Below are 23,160 nucleotides of genomic sequence, written 5' to 3' on the forward strand. Positions count from 1 at the left end.
TTATAAAAAATAATTTGAATTTGTTAAGTAATTATTATATGCCTACAAACTGTACATTTAAAAATCTTTGAGGGAACAAAAAAGTCATAAATACAAACCTTTTAATAAGATTTACTAGTAAAAACTTGCTCTTCTTTTGAGGGGAGGGCTGGTGCAAGTGTTCAGGAGTGGGTGTTAAAAAGGCATACAGAGCCTCACTTTGGGTCATCCGTTCATCTTTCATAACAGCCTACAGAATATGTTAAATATAAAATCAAGTAGTTATTTAAAGGAACTATCCAAAATTTGTATGGTAGTCATTTTAAAAGGTTTTCAGCAAATACAATATATAACATCATTAAAATTACAATTAACTTCAAGTTTCTCACATAATGTATGAAGATCTAAATTACCAATGCATTTCTGGACATTGTAATGTTTTAAATTATTCGGCCTAAGTTCATGCCAAATATATTTATCCATATAATACTTTTTAACAATATTTAAAACATGTTTAAGTAAGATAGTGTCTTTTTGTTTGTTGGGGGACCAAATAGAAGTCTTCCTAGGGCTAAAAACTCGGGATAATTCCTTTAAGTAATGTAAATTGGGTCAAAATTGAAAGTTATGGTTAGAAACAAATATTCACTTTTCATGATTATAAAACATACTGCTTGTGTTAGTACAAATGCTGTAACAAATATCAGTAGCATTATTTCATATAAAAAGTTTAATTTTTGTTTATTGGCAAGTGTACAATGTTAGTAAGATCTTTTTCACTTTATCCTGAACACTAGTTTTTAGGCTATGCAATTTAACATTCATTCCATAAGTATTTGAGACTGTATATACTCACACACAAGTATTCATCTAGAATTGCTTTTGCTTTTTCTAAAAAAGCTGAGTCAATGGACTTGAAAAAATTGATTCCAACACTAGGTAGTTCCTTCTTCTTTAACCATGGTCCAATCTGAAATTATCACCACACTCTTCGTATATTTTCAAACATTATAATCTTTCATACAGTTAGGTTCTGCAAGTTATTAAGCTTAATGGTCCTGACATTGCTATGTTTGTGATCTGGGATAATAAAAAAAAAATTAAATTTCAAAAACGATTATAGCCACTGATGCAACAATATTTTCGTCTCAGATAATTTTTTTGATTTGTTTGATTTCTAGAGCACAAGTTATTAATCATCGGCTATTGGATGTCAAACATTTGATAATTTTGAAATAAAGTCTTAGAGAGGAAATCCGCTACATTTTTCCATTAGAAGCAAGGGATCTTTTATACGCACCATCCTACAGACATGATAGCACATACCACTGCCCTTGATATTTCCATCTCAGATTCTCATCCATAAATTACCATTTAATGCAATATTATATTTTTATATGTCCACTGATTAAATAAAATGCTGGGTGTCATTTAGTTGTTTTTGTTTTTTTAATTTGTAACAAATTAATTGTCAAGAATGTATTATCATTTAACAGATGGTCCTGGTGAAATTTCAATGTATCAAAATTTAAATAATTTTTACTTATTTTCATGCTTTATACCAATTAAGATGCAAGCACACTCAACTATCTATCCAGGGCCCCTTTCATGAAGCAATCTTAAATGTTAAGATCACCTTAATTGCATACGGTAGTTATGCACTTAAGGTGATCTCAGTGCTAAGATCGCTTCATGGAACCCGGTCCCGGAAAGTAAATTGTTAGTGTAGTGGCCTTACAGCTACCGACTGAGTTGTTTAAACTCACTATGAGCGTGAGCCTGTACCAGGATGGGAACCCAGTACCTACCAGTCAATAGTGTAACCACTACAACAGTGACTTTGGTAGTTAAATCAAGGGGTTTCTCTGCTTATTACTGTCGGTAACAAGGGGAGTAAGTCTGTACACTACATAGCGACAACAACCAGAGTTCGTTTTATGAATAAAGGTATTTTGATAGAAAACCTGTACCTGAATGAGTTTTTCATGAAGTGCGCAGAAGTCATCCAGAGTTCTTGATACGACCCAGCCCTGTGTGCTGTCACTCACGTTGTGGGTGGCTCCTTCCCCAGAAATAAACACGACGATGATAAACGACGGCGACACTTTACTATCACCATCAGTCTGAACCTGCAATGTATTTCATTTGACTTTACTGTATACGATTTATATGGTAGTTTCTGTACTAACTAAAATAAATTATATTTTTATTAAATAGAAATGCAAGAAAACTAATGAAATTTCGGACACTAGTTACTGGATAATTATTAACATGAAACCAGCTTTTTACCAAATGTGAAACTGACTAAGTTGAATTCCACAACTTTAATGTTTTAAGTAAGGCAGATTAAATGTTTGATTAACAAAAATAATAACTCTGTTGTTTATTCTAGTATTCTGCATATGATTTTTGTCACGATTCATTCTTGATTCATAATAAGAATTCTGTGGAATTAAATAAGTCACTTGCCATAAAGTTATTTGGCATCACTTATTGTTGCATTCTCTGTGTTTATCTCAATTCAATGAAAGTTCAAAAATGTTTTTACAATAGGAAGAAAATACAAATTTAAACAATTAAAAAAAATTAATGTAAAATTTTATTTGTATATTTTACTTTTGGCTATGTAGCCATAGTGAATTATGTACTAAAATGTGGATATCAAGTGGAATAAGAAAAGTACATAGCTGGTTGAATCAAGTACTTTAGGAGATTACTTTAGGAGAAATTAAATGTAGATATTTTCAGGCAATATTTTGTTGCATCATTTTGTAAATTGACTGCCGTACAATCCTGCCTTTAAGAAACATAATAAATCCAATAGCAGATGTTCTTGTTTTTCAGCACAATGTAAATTCAGACCTCTGCACTGTTCACATGAGTTCGCCATGAGCCCTGATTGTCAATCCACAGCTGTGTGCGTGTAATGTGACCTTCCAGCTTGCGTCGCTCGTCACGCAACTTCATACATTCCTGTTCCATGTCTTCAACAACCTTCTTTACTTGCTAGCAAACACCAAATAGAAAACAGATTAAGATTATTGTTGTATTTAATCAATCTACCTGCATGTTACTCATGGGTGCAACTGTATCCAAATTTCCTCATTTAAAACAATTGGATTTTCAAAAGGATAAAAGAATGTTTTGATTCAGCACAGTTAACTTGCAGCAAATTGCTCAAAGGGAATCAACCATATCAGAGGTGCTGATGACACTAATCTGCTCACTATAATTTAGAAATTGAGCCCTGTTCCAGCATAGAATAATTTAGAAATTGAGCCCTGTTCCAGCATAGAATAATTTAGAAATTGAGCCCTGTTCCAGCATAGAAACAGGACTGGGCTTGAGGACACTCAACTAACTATTGCTGTACCTGTGAGCTTCATCATAACTCAGATATAGATATTCATAGCATCAGACGTGGGGGTACACAGAAAAACACTGACCCCATGCAATTTACGATTTATGCACTGGGTCTCTAGCTGAAAAGCTAATTAATATATAACTGATATCAGGGCCCCCAACCTTGACACTACCATATAGGAAATGTTTTATTTAATGATACACTCAACACATTTTATTTACGGTTATATGGCGTAACGAGTATGACAAATATTTTGAAAAGTCACTAGTCACTAGCCCACCAAGATAAAGCACTAGCCAAAATTCCTGATCAATTATAACTGGATTTTTATATAATTTTTGTAACATTACATATTTACGAGTATAACAGTAAAATAAAACAAACACTTAAATCATGTTGTAACTTTCGGTTTTTTGTCGTGTCGTACGTTTGGTCTTTTGTCAAGTGTGATCCATTGTCAATGTCCCATTTTCGCTTCCCACCCCGGGGGAAACATAATTGAGCAAACTCATGGTTGGTATCAAAACCCACTATCAAAATAATTAAATTTAAATGTGGGTACGACAGTGTGACACACGGTAATAGATGGTTCAGTGTATTTGGTAGTGGGTTATACATTTAGGTAAATAATAGGTAAATAAAACAAACACTGAAATTCAAAGCTTGACTGGGGTTTACTTGATTGATATTAACCTGTTGTCGCGATTGATGATTTCCAAGTTCTTAGCCTAAAACATGTGCAAGATTAACTACCACGTGACGAGTCCAACCAATCAAAACATGCATGTCATTAGACTTATTTTCTGTGCCAGAAACTTGAAAGGGAAAAGTAAACAATGTATGCTGTAACTGTGACGATGTAGAGATAGCATGTTACTGCAATTTGCAAGTGGATTATTATTATATACTGATTGCGTTGTTAATATTATTTGATGACAAACGTCACAATCAAATTTATTAAACGAAATTTCAGCTGAGAGAAAAGAAGAAGATGGAGAAAAAAACCACGATCGAGCGATAAGGGGAGAAGGGGAAAAAAAACACTAGCGTATCTTACTAGCATGAACTTAAAAACCACTAGCCATGGGCGTCGGGCTAGCGGATTTGTCGAACTCTGCTCTGGGATTAATAAACTATTAAAAAAAAAAAATTAACAACTAACCCACTGTCCTGGTCATATAGCTGAGGTGTGTGCCCAGGACAGCATGCTTGAACCTTAATTGGACATAAGCGCAAAATTTTAAAAAAAAAGAAAAAGAAAAGAATTTGTTTTAGTTTTAGGCATCTTCTTATGTCTATGATACTACAGGGAAACCCTCTAAAACTGGACACTCACAGGAACAAGTAAAAAAAAAAGGAAGTTTTTAAGCTGTCTCCAGTTTAAAGACATTCTGTTCTGCACTGATATTTAAAAAGGAACTGTGAATAACATACAGTTTTGACTGAATTCTGGTTAAAGAGGGTTCGGTTTAGAGGGGTTTCACTGCATTTATTAGGCTGGCAAATCTAATGTTTAAAGGACACCAAGTGATATAACACTGCATCAAGTCTACCTTGTCTTCTTCCTTGTGCGAACTCTTCAGGGCGTGTAGGGCCTGCTGCTTGTTGGCGATCTTCTCGTCAAGCTGCCTCAACTGCTGCTGGGCGTGGTACGACTCCTCCACAAAGATCCCAGAACCCATCTCGTCATCCACGTCAAAGAAATCATCCTTTGATTCTAAGAACAACTCATCTGAGAGAAGATAAAAACAACAAAATATCATAGTTAGGTATGGTTGTTGGAATCCATTGTAGTTAAGCTTGAAGCAATTAAACACCTCTAGCCAAAAACAACTTGTTAAAGTCATTAATACTATAGTCTGTTTCACAGGGAACAACTTTTTCCATGCTATGGAATTTACTACAAGTTATTTATTTCTGAGCCTATTGTTTTCTAAATTGGATACAAAAATAGTATTTTTTTGTTCTTTCCAAAACACTTTTACTTTTCTTCTTACGTCAAACAAAACTGAAATTATTAACAAACCTTTTTGTAGGAGGATGGGATGGACTATAGTTATTAGTTAATTAGTTTATCAGAGCTCTTTTGATAAAATATCTGCATATATACATACCCACCCTAAACTTTACGGTTGTGTTTTAGGTATCTTTTTAATATCAATATAGAGGGGTATACAGGGTGGATATCTTTAGAGTAAAGGTTCCTCTTTATATCGATATAATGAGGGTACCAAGAGGATATCTTTTCACTTTTTAACCATTAAATTATATTATTTAAAACTTCAAAAGACAATAACCTACATCATTAATCTTTTATTCTCTATTTAAAAAATTTCACTCTGACTTGACATACAAGCTAAAATTAGACCAACTAAGTTAAAATTCTCAAAATAGCTCTGTAAGTTTATTTTCAATGAACCGTTCCAAAAAGCACCATATTACTTCATGAAAACTTCGCAAATTTTTTACTGTTTCAGACTTAATTCTACAGGACATTCAAAATTCCATGGCCCCACAAGTGCTCCCGACCCACTACCAACCTTGCTCGGGCTGCCAGTGCTCTATTGCACTGGACTAGTGCAGACGGTCCCTTCTTCCACACACCCTGGATGACACCTGTGTCCATGACAGGCATCTGCTACAACAGCTTGCTCTGAATGTGCACATTAAGCCCTATGACCGTACCTGACCTGACCTGACCTGACCTGACATGAAAGGACGATACTGACCTTTAGAAGAACCAGGCACTGCATCTGAAATATCTCCTTCCTCCTGTGATATGTACTGGTGGTAAACATCACTCACAAGGAACGATGGGTAATATTTCTCTTCAAGGATGCTGTAAATCTGCTTCTGTGCTTCATAGAATGAATCTGGACCCTGCATATGAAGACATTATTCAGAAGCTTATTCCATGTATTTATTCATGTATCAATGAACTAAAACAAATATGATATTTTAATTCAATCGAGTATAACACAGGATTTCCATGACAGATCACATAAAAATCTTGAAATAAACCAAATAAACTTTTAAAAAACATATCACAGTGAGTAATTTTCATGCTGTAGGACCATATTTGACATCTGTACTATCTAGCGCTCGCTTGATGCACGGTCGGTTTGGGATCGATCCCCGTCAGTGGGCCCACTGCACTATTTCTTGCTCCAACCAGTGCACCACGACTGGTACATCAAAGGCCATGATATGTGCTATCCTGTCTATGGGATGATGCATATAAAAGATCCCTTGCTGCTAATCGAAAAGAGTAGACCATGAAGTGGCGACAGTGGGTTTCTTCACTCAATATCTGTGTGGTCCGTAACCATATAACCATAAATAAAATGTGTTGAGTGCGTCGTTAAATTGGAGAAAACTTGGAAAAGAAGGAAGTTGAAGTAACATGACCGGAACTACAGGGAGCATACAGTGAAGAATTTTAGGCCATCCCATTGGCTATTGGGATGTTCCGACCAGTCCATTTGCATGGGGGGGGGGGGGGGTGCACTTGTGAGGACAGGTAATGTTGAAAAGAAAAAAACATTTCCTTCCTTCCTGTACTATCTATACACAAAATATGATTTCACTAAGATCACCTTAAATGCACAAGGTACTTATGCATTTACCGTGATCTTAGTAATAAGATCATTTCCTGGAGAAGAGACCAGGAAGATAAAAGTTCATTTCACACATTTTTTTTAATATCTCACAAAAAATAAATTAATGAATGAACAAACAAACAAATGACTGAATAAAAATCTATCATCAGCACTAGATTAATTAGTTGAATAAAATGAATGAATGAATGAATGAACAAATGAATGAATGAAAATCTAACATCAGCACTGGATTAATTAGTTGAAATAAAATTAATGAATGAACGAAAAAAAAAAAATGCATGAATGAAAATCTAACATCATCACTGGATTAATTAGTTGAATAAACATTTATAGTGACAAGACTTGTCTGTTGTATGAAGGCAGATGACGGTAACCACTGACAGTGATAACACTCCAGTTTATTCAAACTATCTCCTTAGTAAATGGTGTTATAATATGGTGAGGCAAGACTAACTTTTAAGAGTCATTGATTTTATACAACATATTACACACTCAAGTAATTTCTATAATTATATTACCTTGTCTCCCTTGAGAAAGACTTCCATGCCTCTGATGAGAGATCTGTCAAATTTAATCGTTGTTGAGCTGCTCCCTATAAACTGCTGGTAGATTTCACTGGCTATCTGGTGGCGTTTCTCCTAAAGCAAACAACCAAGAGTGTTCTGTAAACACTGCAGTGAACCAGTGAAATAATCTTGTTCAGAGTGTTGTTAATCAAACTGTTTTGACAATGAAAATAAACTCTTTCCTATGTCACTCAGAAATCCTAACATATTGGTTAACCCTGTTATGTTCAGTATTGAACATTTCATTTAATTATTAAAATAAGTACATGGACACACCAAATGCATCATCATAGGATTTTTTTTTTTCTTATTGTATTCTACAAAACCATCAATGGCTATTTCATGTCTGGGACCAGTGGGTTATGTAACCCTTGACTATATCCACATTGATCAATTAACGAACTGCTACAATATTTAGTATTTGACTGCTAAATGTTTATTTAAATCAGCCACTTTTTAAATAATTTTCAAGCAAATATTCTACATTTCTGAAAATTGACTCAAACAACATTCTTTCCCCTGTGACCGTGATCAATGTCCTTAACCCTTATATCCAGGGCCTCTAGAATTTTTTTTAAATCCACTAGCCCTGGGATCAGTGATTAAAAAAAATTACTAGCCATGATTAAAAATTCACAGGCCCTACTTTAAGTTAATACATTTTTACTAAATAATAGTAATAATCGGATATGTCACCTAAAGAGGGAGATAGAGCTTAAAACACTAACACTAGGAGGTTGGGGCAGGAGGTTCATATTTAAAAAAAAATAGACTTAACTGCAACATTTGACCCCAAAAATTCACTAGCCGTCGGGCATGGCAATAGTAATTATTTACTAGCCCAACATTGAATATCACTAGCCACGCGAGTGGGGTTACCATAATCTAGAAGCCCTGTTTTATCACTAGCTTTCTGTAGTGTATTATCCATTCTGTTAAAACTGGCTTGTCCAAAGTGCTTTACATATTTGAAAGATTTAACCAACCTACGGTTCACAACCCCAGACTTCCAAATGACAGTAACACGCAGTGGACAAACGAATTGTTATTTCAAATCAAACAATATAAAAGAACCTATATTCTGTTGAAAAGAGTTCTGATTTAATAATACAATATAATTAAGTTCTTAATTCTATAGGTAACACCAGATAATACTTTTTAAAAATACTTACCTTGCTTGCATTTTTCAACTTTTCAACTGCATTCCAAAAACTGAAGAAGAAAATATGTAAACATCAAGATTGTTTAATGTTCTTATGATATTGTACCTTCTGTTATTTCAGTATACCAATTTTGGAAATTTAAAACTGTAAGTGTGTGCAGTTATTAAAATATCACATAAACACATAGAATGAACTGTTTTGAAATATGCTTAAAAGGTCAGTTAAATACTACCCTTATTTTAGATTTTTGTAAAAATCTAAGAGGTATGTTCAACATAAAATAAATTACTTTTACAAAATCTTTGATCAATTGTTTTTAAATGCTTTACATAACCTCTTAATTATAGATAAAGTAGTAAGTAAAAAAAACAACTAGATAAATAAATATTTATGTGAATGAGAACAAAGTTAGCAAAGTTGGAATCCTCAAGTCATTTGAACAACCATTTCTAAAAACATTTTGAACCTAATTATGAACACCTTCCCAAGAAACAGAAAAACAATAGGGTTTTTTTAAATCTCCTATACTTGAAATACTGAGTGGATTCCAATGGAAAACATTAACTCCTTTTGAGCAAACCTCAGTAATGAATCATCACCATCTTTCTTCAAAAACTTCATGAAACAATATCTAGCTTTTGGCACATCATTCATTATGACACTAAAGGCCAGCACCTAAAACAGGAAAGGAATATTTCTCTGATCGTTAGGTATCTCATAAGAAAAAACTGTGAAAGAAATTTCTATCTTTCATGGGTAATCACATGCTTGCATATAACAAGGGGAGTATGATGTCATTGGTAATACAGTAAAACCTCTCAAAACTGGACCCTCTGTAAACCAGAATTCCCTAAAAACTGGAACCTTTTTTGAGGGCCTCTTTTAAATATCTCTACAGAAGAGAACCACTTTAAACCAGATACCTCTTAAAACCAGATATTTTACTTAGTCTCGTGGGTGTCCAGTTTAGAGGAGTTTTACTGTATATGATGTCATATTAATGTGAGATGGTGATCTGAGGTCATCAGACAACAGTTTTAGATTTAGATTTTGTTATAAAAACTTTCATGTATGTTATTAGTTTCTAGTGTTAAATTATATTTACCACATGCAACAAACACGGCAAATATAATAGTGTAGTTTATTTATGATAAAATGGTGAAATAAAAAAGTGAGTTTATCAGCCATCTTTGGTCATGTAAAATAATAGTTTATTTATAGAACAGAAAAAAGACTCCATCATATGTAATCATGTGAGATAGAAACATACACCCTTGGTGGTAGAAATTTCTACCATGGGAATCGGCTGTAGTCTCATACCAGGTCGAAAATTCCACCACCGAGGATGTACTTTTTCTATCTCACATGACTGCATATGATGAAGTCTTATATTGTCCCATCCCTCGATACGAAAGACTTACAGAATAATTTGCTTATGTATATGCAATATGTGAGTGCCTCCTAATAGAAAATCCTGGTGATGACAATGGAATAAACATGACTGTGAGGAAGACTACAAACCATCTGTCCTGGCAGACGTGAAGAAGACTACAAACCATCTGTCCTGGCAGACGTGAAGAAGACTACAAACCATCTGTCCTGGCAGACGTGAAGAAAGACTACAAACCATCTGTCCTGGCAGACGTGAAGAAGACTGAGCCTCGTCCCCATCGTGTGGAGTGTAGTACTTGTAGTCGGGACCGCCAAGAGCCTGGATTCGCTTCTCACACCGAGACTTTGCCACAGTCAGCTGCAAGAAACGTAGAAGCATAATAAGTATGGCTAAATCTTTCAGTTTATAAATGTTTCTCCCATCAGTGATGGCAAAGTGAATTTTAGAAAAAGGAATGTTTGGTTAATGACAACACAGCACCTGGTCTAGATAGATAGCAGCAAGGGAGCACATGGTTAAAAATAGTGACCTGTCAGGGCCCCTACTCTGACATTACAGATGTGCTCTGGGACAATAAATAATAATTAAAAAAAATATATATATATGAAGTGAAACTCATAAAAAAAAAAAATAGTGACCTGCGAAAAGCAAAAACCATTAAAAGAATTGCAGGTCATTTTTAAAGACACAGATGTATGTACGATTATCTCATTTGCTATTTAACTTATTATTTTTAGAGGCCATATGTTTCCTTGGTTGGACATATTTCTCTTGGCCTGGCAATTTAAAAAATAACAGCATTCCATATTTTACTTCCTATTTCACAGTCATAGTACCTGATTAATGTATCTGTTCAGGTTTCTCGCTTTCAGCAGATCTCCCTTTGAATGTCCCTTAGGAGAACTTTCCTTATCTAAGCAAACAAACAGAAGTTATACATATTTGGTATATGCAAATAACAAGACAAATAAAAACAATTGGCAGAAGGTAATTTAAACAAGAACTATTAAACATAACTGCTAAATACAATAAAGTTCCATCATTCCATCATAAACATTTATATATTTATGATATCATCTAAAAATCGAAGTGTAACAGAAAGCTTGTGAAATCAGCATGTCAGCACACATGCTTCAATAGTTGGTATCTCTTCTTGTAATACTATTATTTTTATAATATTATTGTATTATATACTTATTTCCTGAAGTTAACTTTTACAACTGCAATAAACAGACCAATTACAGTGTATGCTCATAACAGAAAGCATCATAAGTCAATAAACATGTGTCTGATAATTTTTTCTGTAGTGCAATAAAACATGTTTTTAATCAATCAACAGTTAGGAAATTAAAAATCTGTGAAATGTCCTTCTTATGATCAATGATGCGATTGCTAGCTTCTAAATTGTTGCTACTTTCATCAAACACATTTTTGGTTCACAACATAGATAACAATCTACATAATTCTGTTTTGTACATATAAAATATATAAGACAAATAATAGTTACTGCCCCTGCTACCGTTACAGACTGACCTCCCTTGATGCCTTGTGCCTTCTTCAGATTGTTGATGGTGGTGGCATGCATAATCTCAGACAGGATGCTGTACCTACACCAAAGTGAAAGTAACAAAGTTCACTGCCTTAGCATGCAGTGAGTCACACAGTGAAACAAGTATAAAATCATTTGACATAAACTGTGCTCACATTGATAATAAATTCATTCTTTGACAACAGTGTGGAAAATGTCCCATGTAACTTGAGAAATCTCTAACATTTTAAAACAGACTACTTGAAGTATCACCAATGAAACACAACTAATAAAATGTAAGACCACTACACCCTCTTCTCTCTCACTAACTCCTAACCCCACAGTCCTGGACAGACAGCTCAGATAGCTGAGGTGTGTGCCCAGAACAGCGTGCTTGAACCGTAATTGGATATAAACACGAAAATAAGTTGAAATGAAATGAACAACTAATAAAATGTTAAATAACTGTGCTCTATGAATAAATGAAAATGGCAAAAATCAGATAATGACCACCGATATAGTGTGTACCTCATTTGTTTCAGATGTTCTATATCTGAACAAACTCCGATTTTCTTTACAAAGTCTTCATATGTGGCTGCATATGTGTATGTGCGCTTTGTGTCTTCCAGCAGCTTTTCACGGTATCTCAAATAGTTCAAGAGCTTTTGATTCAGATAATCTGGATCGCACAGCATGTTGATGGTGGGCTTAATGACTGGTAGATGAAAAATGAAGAGAAGAAATAGGATTACTTAAAAATATCTACACTTTTTTATTTTATATAACATTTATTACAACTATTAATAGGAATGTTCAGTGACATCCTTGTATAGTGAAACCTCTCAAAACCAGACCCACTGTTAATCAGAATTTCCTCAAAACCTGATGTTTTTCATGGTCCCTTTTCAAATATCTGTTCAGAAGAAAACCTCTATATACCGGATACCTCTTAAAACCAGACTTTTTACTTGGTCCCAAGCATGTCCTGTTTAGAGGAGTTTCACTGTACATTAGTTGATCAGAGACTATATGGTTTAAAGAATGAGAAAAGAAACCTACTGCTACTACATAATTCATATCAACTTAACAAAAATGGATACTACAAGTTTAAAGGAGCATTCACAAACTTACAAACGCCATATTTCGCTATAGTCACATACATTTGTGATAAATAACAATATATTAATGGATCCCTCAGATAATCTTTGCTTAATTAACTCAAGAATATCAATTGTAATGTGTTTTAACTTCATGTAAACGGTACTTTCCCAAAAACTCCTTGGTGAAAAATATAAAGTACATAGAAAATATTTATCACATATCACATAGCCAGTTCTTTGTCATTATAAAAATGTATTCAAATTCAAACTGTGACGTCATGTATTAACCTGTCAGTCAGGCTTATTGTATTTGCAATAAAACAAATTTATAAAATGGTAGTGAATGAAATCATTTGGATGTACTTTTGGGGAGGGGTGTAATGTAATTAAAGGTATTTTCTTTACATTTCACAAGAAAAATCAATTTAAACATTGGGGCATTATGGAACTTTGAGACTGCCCTTAAATATATGATATATATTTTAACCACTGAAGTTAAGTTAAAGTAAGTAGTATCTGGCTAACACAAACTACCTAAATTAGTCCCATTAGAATATTTAAAGAAGAGACTCTAAAACTGTAAAACATTTTATCTACAGCAAGGTTGATTCCAATGTGATCTTCGCTTTTCCTGTTTATTGACACTAACAAACCAGAAATCTCACACAGCTCATTGAATGGATGGATGGATGGATGGATGGATGGATGGATGGATGGAGGGATGGAGGGAGGGAGGATGGATGGATGGATGGATGGATGGATGGATGGATGGATGGATGGATGGATGGATGGATGGATGGATGGATGGGAGGGAGGGAGGGAGGGAGGGAGGGAGGGAGGGAAAAGGAGGGAGGGATGGATGGATGGACGGATGGACAAATGAATGTTTAATGACACAACAATAAAACAAAATTATATTGGCTATTCAGTGTCAAACAAAGATGCATCTTACAGACAAACATCCCACCTGCTGAAGTAATGATGTCTCTCAACATGTGTCTGATGCTGGCACACCTGCGGTACGGCGCCGGTAGAAGAGTCAGCAGAAGAGTTTCACACAGTGTCCGCAGGAAGTCAATCTCAGCAGCTTCATCCCGCAGCCACGAATGTAGCACAAACTTAGAGACGGTTTCCGTATTTTCCACATTTCTATCAAACATAAAGTTTACTAATGGATAATACAATAATTATTGTATATAAAGTATAAGGTGTGCTTCTTAAAAAAAATATGTTTCAAAAGACCACACAGATGTTATATCTCAGCACATTATGTTTATAAATGAAAAACAGATTACTGCTTATTATACACATTTTATGAATTATTTAAATACATTATTTCGAAGCTTTAAGTAAAAGATTAATCACATGCCACCAAACTTTATCTAGGTAAATTCTATGATTTACATATACATTTACTACCAAACTGATTTATTAATCATAGGCTATTACATGTCAAACATTTGGTAATTATGACAATTAGTATTAGAGAGGAAACCCACTACATTTTTCCATTAGTAGCTAGGGGTGTTTTATATGCACCATCTCACAGCCTTTGATATACCAGTCAAGGTGCACTAGCTGGAATGACAAATAACCCAATGGGTCACCGACAGGGATCGATCCCAGACTGACTGTGCATCCGGCAAGCACTTTACCACTGGGCTACATCCCGCTCTCCCAACTAAATACGTAGTAACCACATACTTTTATTACTGGAATAGGCATGAAGTAGTGTATTACTTTTTGTTAGCAAGGCGGATGTCTCGGAAGTGATTATGGAGATGGTCAACCACATCTTGAGCTATGACCTTCACAAAATCTATCTTTGAAAGCCTTTTACTGAGTTCTTCAATTGTCTGCCATATCTCAGATCTAAAGGAGAAAATAAAATTCAAACAATGATTATACTCAGACATGTTCTTCACTAACAGTATCATATAACAATAAAATATGATCCTGTAGTTTTCAAATGGACAAAACAGAAATACTCTTACCTTGTCACTAGTATGTCAAAGTAAAGTTTTAGATTTGAAAAAAAACCCAGTTAACAGATAGACATTTTCAACCCAAAAGGCACTTGAACAATATTTACCTGATAGAAAATGTAACCATATTAAGTGACTGAATAAATGTGTCACTCATGCTGAATAACACTCTGACATTTTAGAATATAGGGATGATTAAATCATATGTTTGACTCTTAAAAATTGGGGTGGACGTAGGATTTTTCTAGGGAGGTGCAGTTTTTTAAAAAGGTACCTTTAATCTTACACAGTACACTAACATACTTTATGTAATGACAGTCTTCTCTTAGCCAACCAAGATATTATATTTACTCAACTAAATCAGAAATAAAATCAATTATTTGATTTTTCTAATTTTTGGAAGTAGTGTGCACACCCAGCACTGCCAATGGATATGTGTCCATATAACCATATAAGAGCTGTTATAGTAATTATTACATGTGAGTGTAGCACTGTAGGTAACTGTTTCCAATACATGCCATTCAAAGAATAAAATAAAAATTATCTTGCATTAACTGGCATCTAAACAAATGAGTAATTAACAAAAATATAACATGTTACGCAACATACTGCACAGAAGTAACAAGAGCATGTTGATCTTTTCCAAGGTTCCGATACCAGCTGATGATGAAGTCCTGAATAACAAGATCCAGCACTTCTTGAATAGTGTTGTCAAGGTTTCGAGAAATGATCACTTTTCTAGATTGTTCCACAGGACCACACTGCTTCTCCTATAAGCATATAATAATAATAGTACAATTTTGGACAAGTAATAGAAAAAATTCAACTATAACATTAAAACAGATAAAAACTTAAAGAGACTATCCCAAGTTTTCTGCCATTGTAGTATATTTTCCAAACTAATAAAATCTTCTAATGTTTAGAATATCAGTGTCTGTATATACAATGTGTTTCCAATTGTGCTAATCATGTTTGTAAGTAGCTTAAATTGGATTTTGTCTCTCAATAATTTTGTATGTACGAAATATATATATTACTTTTATTAAGAAAAAATATGAAATTTGATCTAGTACAAATACTAAGATGATCAGAAAGACATTGAATACACAGGCACTGATATTCTAAACACTGAAATATTTTATTAGTTGGCAAACATACTACAATGGCAGAAAATTTAGGACAGTCTCTAAGTTTTATCTGTTTTAATATCATAGTAATGGGATTTATCCAGGATATTTTGCTTCGGTTTCATAAATGATGGGATTGGCAAAATTAGTGTGAGTAAATCATACTTTGGGATATGTTTTTAGGCCATTCTTAAATTAATTTATTAGAGCAAACATAATTAAATATATATATATTGGGAATTTTTTGTAAAACATTGGGAATTTTCTAATTTCAGTGCCACTTTCTTTTGGGAAGGGGGCTATGTCCAGACCCACAGAATGCTTGGATAAATCGCTGTAGTGTAAGATTTTTATTACTTGTCCAAATGGGTACTGCTATTATTACAGCCACTGATATTTTATGCAGACAAATGTATTTGATATGCATTTTTAGTCATAAACATATCTCTGTTAGTTGGTAACATCTTGACAATGTCAACATACGCAGCAGTAAAGCACATGTAATTTAGCTAGAATTTAAAACATGTCATTATGAAGATTTAGTTAAATGCATATTATCATATCAAAGATGCACTGTAACGTGTATACTAATAAATACCAAACAACATTTACATTCACAATGATCTAGCAAGTGATTACCATCATTTTTTTAAGAAGAATGTTTGCCACATTTGCATGATTTGTTGGTGCCGATGGTCTGTACGACTTTCCTCGAAGCAGATTCCACTGGATGACCAAAATAAATGTAACAGCAATGACCAGCAGGTGGACTATGATGTAAATGAATAATGACAGATAGTCCCAGTAGTAGAGTAAGGAGAGAAACCCCACTCCCACAGACAGCTGCACTAATCTTGACTCCATTATTCACAGATCATGTCTAGAATGGAAAAAAAAGAAACTGAAAACATTAAATAGATACAAACACATGTCGTCATCTCCACCTCTGTCAGGAACTAAATCTGTGTCAGCAGAAAATGTTGCCAAATTATCTATTAAACTTGTAATAAAATATCAATTATTACATGAAATCATTTCTCCAAATTAAAATAAAATTTGCCAATTGGTTTTGAAATTTGCAATTTGTGAATTTCATGAATGCCAGAGCTAGCATTGTCTGTTATCTCATAGGCCAAGGGTATCTTAAGGTTGAGAAAATGTCTTTAAACCTCTTAAAACTAATTTTAAATAAATAAACAAACAAACAAATAAAATGTTAAAAAGTAATAATAAAAAATAGTATTTATTCCTCCTCCCCTTTTCTTTCCTTTCCTTCCTCTTGAGTTCCATTTCATTTGTCCATCTTAAAATTCCAGTACTTGTTTTACCAACGGCAAGTAGTGTTTATTTATCATGGTCATCTGTGCCAGACCTGCAATTTTCTATCAGATTATATAGAATATGTTTTATTTATTTTATTCTGAAACTTGTGATAAATCTAGCAGGATATGTGATTCTTGAATGGTTTCATCTAGTAATTAACATTAGGTGTTAAACTAACCTAAATAAAACACTGCACTGGGCTAGATCTGGCACTCACCAAATTTGCAAAATGCGAATTTCAAAAATAATTGGTGAATTTTATTTTTCTTTGGCGAAATAATTTTATGAAATAATTTATATTCTGATAGAAAATTAAAAAAATATTTTGCAATTTTTAAAGTATGACTGATAATTTTGCTAAGTTTTCTACTCGCCCAGAGTTAGCCATACAGCATTTCATAGCATACATAACTGTTTTTTAATTTGAATTATGTCAATATTCAAATGAAGTTAGTGTATCTTCTTACATTAACAATAAGCTGGTGCATGACACTTCAATTTTCAGCATGATGGAAACCTTTCAGTGCAAAGTTGCTATCAGAGTTTTTGTTTGTTTGAAGCTTACCAATGACTGTCAGTGTGTATGAAGAAAATACTTCAATTAAAAAAAAAATTTTTTATCAAATATAAAACAGGGTTCGAACTGTATCTTCTATATGAATTAATGCCATCAGCTGATCAGATTTTTTGATTTTTTTTAATTTGCAGTATATTTTGCATAGTTACTAACCAGTTTAAAATTGCTGAAACTTTCAAAATTATTCATTATTTAATTTATATTTTAAGTTTACTGGTAGCACCCAAAACCTGATTCAGGAAAGACAACTCTTTTCACATGCTCATCTGTAGTTGGATGCCAAATTACATACATACATACATACATACATACATACATACATATATATATATATATATATTACTTACTGTCTCATAAAATTGATGCAAATTTATTTGCTTTATATATATATAAATGAAACAGTTGTGGTATTTATACAGACAAATACATCAATGTACATGTAAAAACAAATTACAGATATACTGAAATAATCAAGTCAAGATAGACAACTCTTGTATATAGCAGTGATTACAACTCGGTATAATATACATAGTACTAAAGATACAATTATATATGTGTACTTTTATTTTGATATTTGTAAAGAACATTAATGAATACACAAAGCAATTTTCTTCTTAACAATACCTCTTGAAATTACATTGTTGTAGCCACTTTTAATATAAATTAGCAATTGGTTAATTTGGCCTTGTACATGGTGAGCCCTGATAAGGTTGACAATGTCTGTATTTACCTAATAATTGAATCCTTGATATTTTTAAGAATTTGAAATCAGATATCACTTTCAATTTTCTAGATATTAAAACAATATTTATTACCACTACTTTTGCAATTATGGGATCACCCAAATGGCATAACCATTTGTGACACCCAATAGACCATGTGTATTTTTGTGCAAATGGCATATGCCAACATAATTTTTTTAGATATCTTTATTTTTTCTAAAAAAAAATTTATCAGGGATTCGATGTTTTACCATTGGGATATAAGTTTTCTTTATTTGAGCATGGGGGATCTGTTAGCATTGCTACCTTAGGATAACTTTACCAACATTTGTTTAGTAGTTTACATAATAATAATCTTTATTTAAAAAAGGTTACACAAATAGTAGTTCACTAATCTCCCTTGTGGCCTTCTGTCTATTAAACATTAAAAATTATTACTCTACATATAATGAAATAAAGAATGTAAAAACAAAACACAGCATAACTATCCTTCATTGATAACTATCCTTCATTGAATGCATCAAACCTATAATGCATACATAATTAATACAAACAAATTTTACATACAAACAAATGTTATCACCACTTGATATAATCATAACTAAATAGCATTTAAATGTACAGACTTCTGAATAAAGATTTTATTAAACATTTTCAAGAGCCAGTGTTGTTATGAATGTTTTATATTGTCTTTTAAATGAAGGTAAGGATACACTTTTTTCAATAGAATCTGGGATTGTATTCCATGTTTCAACACTGGAATATCTGAAGGAGTGTTTTTACAATTCAGTGTTGGGTCTTGGAAATACAAGATTATTATGTGTTGCTGATCTCAGGTTATATTTATTTAAAGGAAACATGTCACGTAAACCATATTTGGCACCAACCATGTACAATTAATTATAAATTGAATCACCTAAAAAAAAAAATTATAAAAAATAAATTACTTAAAATATCTCCATAAAAGAACCCCAGATACGAGCTCTTAGCGGAAATTGCCGATCTTTAATGAGCAGGGCAATCACGAGGTCCGTGACGTCAGAGACGCGTCGCTTGATCTGAAGCCTTACACTTAAAAGCATTAGTCCGTACCACTCATAAAGAATCTAAGACTTGCACAGCTTACCAAAACAATGAGTGTTCGTTCGCAAAACGTTTTGCCGTATCAATATGAGCTGTTAGTAAATGAAGAAAGACACACATTTACTTACAACAGTGATACTGAAGACAAAACGGATAGCGAGTCGGAGGGTGGAGAAACTGATGGTGCCAGACCAGACCGGTCGACCAATTTACAGCCCGGAGCCCGAAAGTAACCCGGAGACAAAACCAAACTCTGATGCTAATGCCGAGGTGTATACTGTTCATATTTAGTATAAAGATACACCTCGATATGATGTATTTAAATATGTAAAAAATATAAATGTAGGACAAAAAAAAAATTGGGTTTTTTTTTTATAGAAAATATCGCATTTTTTATGTTCGGGCTGTACATAATAAAATCTGTATGCACAGTGTAAACAAACGCTCTAATTTACGACAAGGCGCTTCACTTTCATTAACCTGGCTTGTAAAACAACATAAATGACTTGAGAGTATAATCAACTTTTAAACTAAATATATTTCTATGCATCAATAGAACGAAATGGGGTTATAGTATTTTTCTCTCATAAAAAAAAAGTAGCATATTATTAGGCCTATTGGTAGGGTGCGTTAGAGTAAAAACGACCACTCACGATACCCAAGTGATAATTTTCTTTTCTTTGGTACTACGTAATTGGTCAGTTTTGTAATTTTAGATGGGGAAAGTCTACTTAATCAAGGGTTTTTACAGCATTATTTACAGTAATGAAGCAGGGCGGCTGATAATGTCCATTAACATTGTACTATAGTCGCGACAGGTTACGCCACAATACCCTGTGATCTTAAAAAAACTGGCACGTATTTTGTACGTATGTCTAGACCGTGGTAATCACTTACCTGGTCGATACCCTGCAATATACACCTGCCAATCAGGAATCACATGTGCAGGCCACGGAAAGAAAGGACCAATTAACTAAAATAACACTCCGATTCTCAAGTCAGCCCGTGGATGAAACATAATAGTTATTTCGACACCGACAGTAGTGGTTTATTTTGTATTGAACTTCGTGTTGCTTTGGGGCTTCGGGCGATGAGGAACGTTTTTGTGACGTATTCCGCCCGAAGATTAAAAACATTATTTAAAATTATTATTGTTTTCTACACGTTTTTTAAAAACATATTTAAATACATCGTACTGAGATGTATCCTCATGCCAAATCCCATGTTTGTATATGCCATATTTAATTACTTATTGACGTTTCCTTCTTCGGACGGTGAATACAGATTTTGTTTATGTAGGCCTACAGCCCTAACATGAAAAATCTTTTTTTTTCCAAAAAAATAAATAAAAAAAAAAAATTCTACATTTTTGTTTTAACATATATAAATACATCATGCTGAGGTGTATCTTTGTGCCAAATATGTACAATGTACACCTCGGCATTCGCAACCGAGTACTGTTTTTGTCTCCGGGTAACGTTCAGGCTCCGGGCTGTAAATCGGCCGACACCAAAGTACTATGCGGTGTTGGTGTCCAATCTTTTCTTTTGCGATAAAATACACGCGTCTTTCTTCGGATACAATCCTTTGGAAAACCATAAAAAGACAATCCCGATCGTTTAAACTGTTTATTTTTACACCCAAAGGCCGCGCAGTACGGCACTGTTGGACTGAAAAGATCGTAAGCCCCTTACTCCATATATAAACAGTTAACAACAATGGAAGAGTACAGCGGCTCTGACGTCACTTCCCTTTTTTTCCGAACGCTCACGAAGAAATATGCATAAATCGTACTTTGATACTGATGAGCGTAATTTCTTCATTTTAAGTTAACTACATGTATTTTATTGTTATAAAGTTATTTGTATATTATTTTTATATCATTTTTCTTTTAAAATGAGCTATAATATGGTCTCGTGTCATGTTTCCTTTAAGCCTGATGATGGTATGCAATAATCACTTATATAACCAGGTGTCAGATTGTTCAACGCCTTATATATTAATGTACCCGTATGATATGTGCACCTATAACCAAAAGGCAACCACTGTAATTCCTTAAAGAGATCTGCTGAAGGAGTTAGCAGTGGTTTATGACTTTATCAAGGATTGGCCTAGCCGTTCTTTTTTGTAGCTTTATTAATCTGTCAACGTATGTATCAAATCACAATCGAGATTAGACTGTAATACACATTCAAAAGATTCAAATTAAAACATATTTCAACCATGTCATAACTACGATCGGTGTTTTTATCGTACAATTGCCATTTGTTTTTCGATTCACATCCTCAATCAACTCGGAAAACCTCCATAGGTTTCTGAAGGCTTATACGCTTCCGTAGACTTTACAGTTGCTTCCAGCTAAAGAGTCTCAAATTACCAGTCTATTAACTTTCAACAGCATATACCCGGATGTGGATGTTCGTTAAAATATCCTATAGAATATGCTATAAGGTCGTTAAATACTTGGGACTGGATGTCGATCTATGTATGTATTTTGGTGAAGGCCTAGTAAGTTGTGTAACTTGTGCCTAATCCATTTGTTCTTTAAAAAGCAATAAAATATTTTTCAATCAAACAGAGTTCGAAATAACGATTTTTGTGGATTACAGAATAGTCCAAACTGGCTCTACGGCGATGGCTCTGGGGGACGTTGACCAAAAAAAAAAAGTACACTGGGGCGGCACAGGGGAGGGGTTTATTTTGCGATGTCGCTTATCAGCGATAGACCCGCTTGAGATACAATGCATGAGCTTCATGCTTGTCCGCGTTTTTCTCCACTTAAAGATAAGGGCTCCCGTCCGCACCGTCTTTGAGTCCAAAAGACTTCGAGCCGGTGGCCTAAAAGCACGTATAAGTGCAAGGCGACATCACCACTTTCCACCCCGCCTGTCACCAACATTGGACTGCTGGTGCTCCCTTGCACTTGTCAGTGCAGGCGTCCCTTCTCTAACCCTCCCCCAACTCTTCCCTGCCCTGTGACCAGGATAGGCGTGTGCTACAACAGCTTGCTCTGAATGTGCACGTAAATCTCTTTCTCGTTCTCGTTACCACTTTCCAAGCGTGCTGTACCATCAGGTGCTACCGCCATTTCTTGATCAACATCTGACAACGGCGCGTGGCAGACTTCCCTCGCGATACCACCGCTTCCTAACCGGTGATACCAAGACGATTGACGACGTTCCAACAGACTGAAACTCAAGCTGAAAAAGCCGGTGCCCTTCACTAACCAAAAAGGATATTGTACACTATTTAAGTCACCACAGGAAAAACCGCAGTCTTGACTCGTGATGTTGTTTTAACAACAGTCCTTGACAGGTACTACAAACAAGCCCTGTTAACACTGGACATGTGTGGAATGAATATACAGAGAATCCTGAAGATTCTCGAGCAGTCAAGGACTACGTAACATTTACCAGGCAAGCGAGAAATCTTAGATACATCTGTCAAACTTCAGATGGTCTGGTCAGCATCATTTGCAAGTCGTTTATTCATGACTTACTTTTGGGGATCACTTAATTACCATTATTCAAGTTAGTACAAGTTCACAATACTTTAAAGGAACTGCCCTGTTGTATGATGTTACCGACTAGCAGAGAATTTTTGGCGACTAAAATTACATATAATTAAATA

At 34.2% G+C, this 23,160-nt stretch overlaps 1 protein-coding gene across 2 annotated transcripts in view; it reads right to left on the reverse strand.

Annotated features, from left to right (window-relative positions):
- The window catches only part of LOC121374140 (sorting nexin-25-like), a 28,596-nt gene extending 6,720 nt beyond the window's left edge, over positions 1-21,876 (reverse strand). The window contains exons 1-18 of one of the 2 annotated variants that reach the window (XM_041501101.1): positions 21,787-21,876; positions 16,465-16,705; positions 15,308-15,468; positions 14,454-14,585; positions 13,681-13,862; positions 12,142-12,328; positions 11,619-11,692; positions 10,922-10,998; positions 10,320-10,442; positions 9,273-9,367; positions 8,702-8,741; positions 7,482-7,601; positions 6,073-6,223; positions 4,897-5,075; positions 2,842-2,985; positions 1,950-2,108; positions 836-949; positions 99-229 (exon numbers count right to left, since the gene is read on the reverse strand). In XM_041501101.1, coding sequence (XP_041357035.1) covers positions 99-229; positions 836-949; positions 1,950-2,108; positions 2,842-2,985; positions 4,897-5,075; positions 6,073-6,223; positions 7,482-7,601; positions 8,702-8,741; positions 9,273-9,367; positions 10,320-10,442; positions 10,922-10,998; positions 11,619-11,692; positions 12,142-12,328; positions 13,681-13,862; positions 14,454-14,585; positions 15,308-15,468; positions 16,465-16,689 — 2,294 coding nt within the window. In that variant the 5' untranslated portion in view covers positions 16,690-16,705; positions 21,787-21,876. Of the gene's footprint in view, positions 1-98; positions 230-835; positions 950-1,949; positions 2,109-2,841; positions 2,986-4,896; positions 5,076-6,072; positions 6,224-7,481; positions 7,602-8,701; positions 8,742-9,272; positions 9,368-10,283; positions 10,443-10,921; positions 10,999-11,618; positions 11,693-12,141; positions 12,329-13,680; positions 13,863-14,453; positions 14,586-15,307; positions 15,469-16,464; positions 16,706-21,786 lie in introns of both variants that reach the window. The other variant, XM_041501100.1, reaches the window with a different exon arrangement.
- Positions 21,877-23,160: the final 1,284 nt, after the last annotated feature.

The sequence above is a fragment of the Gigantopelta aegis genome, chromosome 6 (assembly GCF_016097555.1).
Source record: "Gigantopelta aegis isolate Gae_Host chromosome 6, Gae_host_genome, whole genome shotgun sequence".
In the NCBI taxonomy this organism is placed as follows: Eukaryota; Metazoa; Mollusca; class Gastropoda; order Neomphalida; family Peltospiridae; genus Gigantopelta; species Gigantopelta aegis.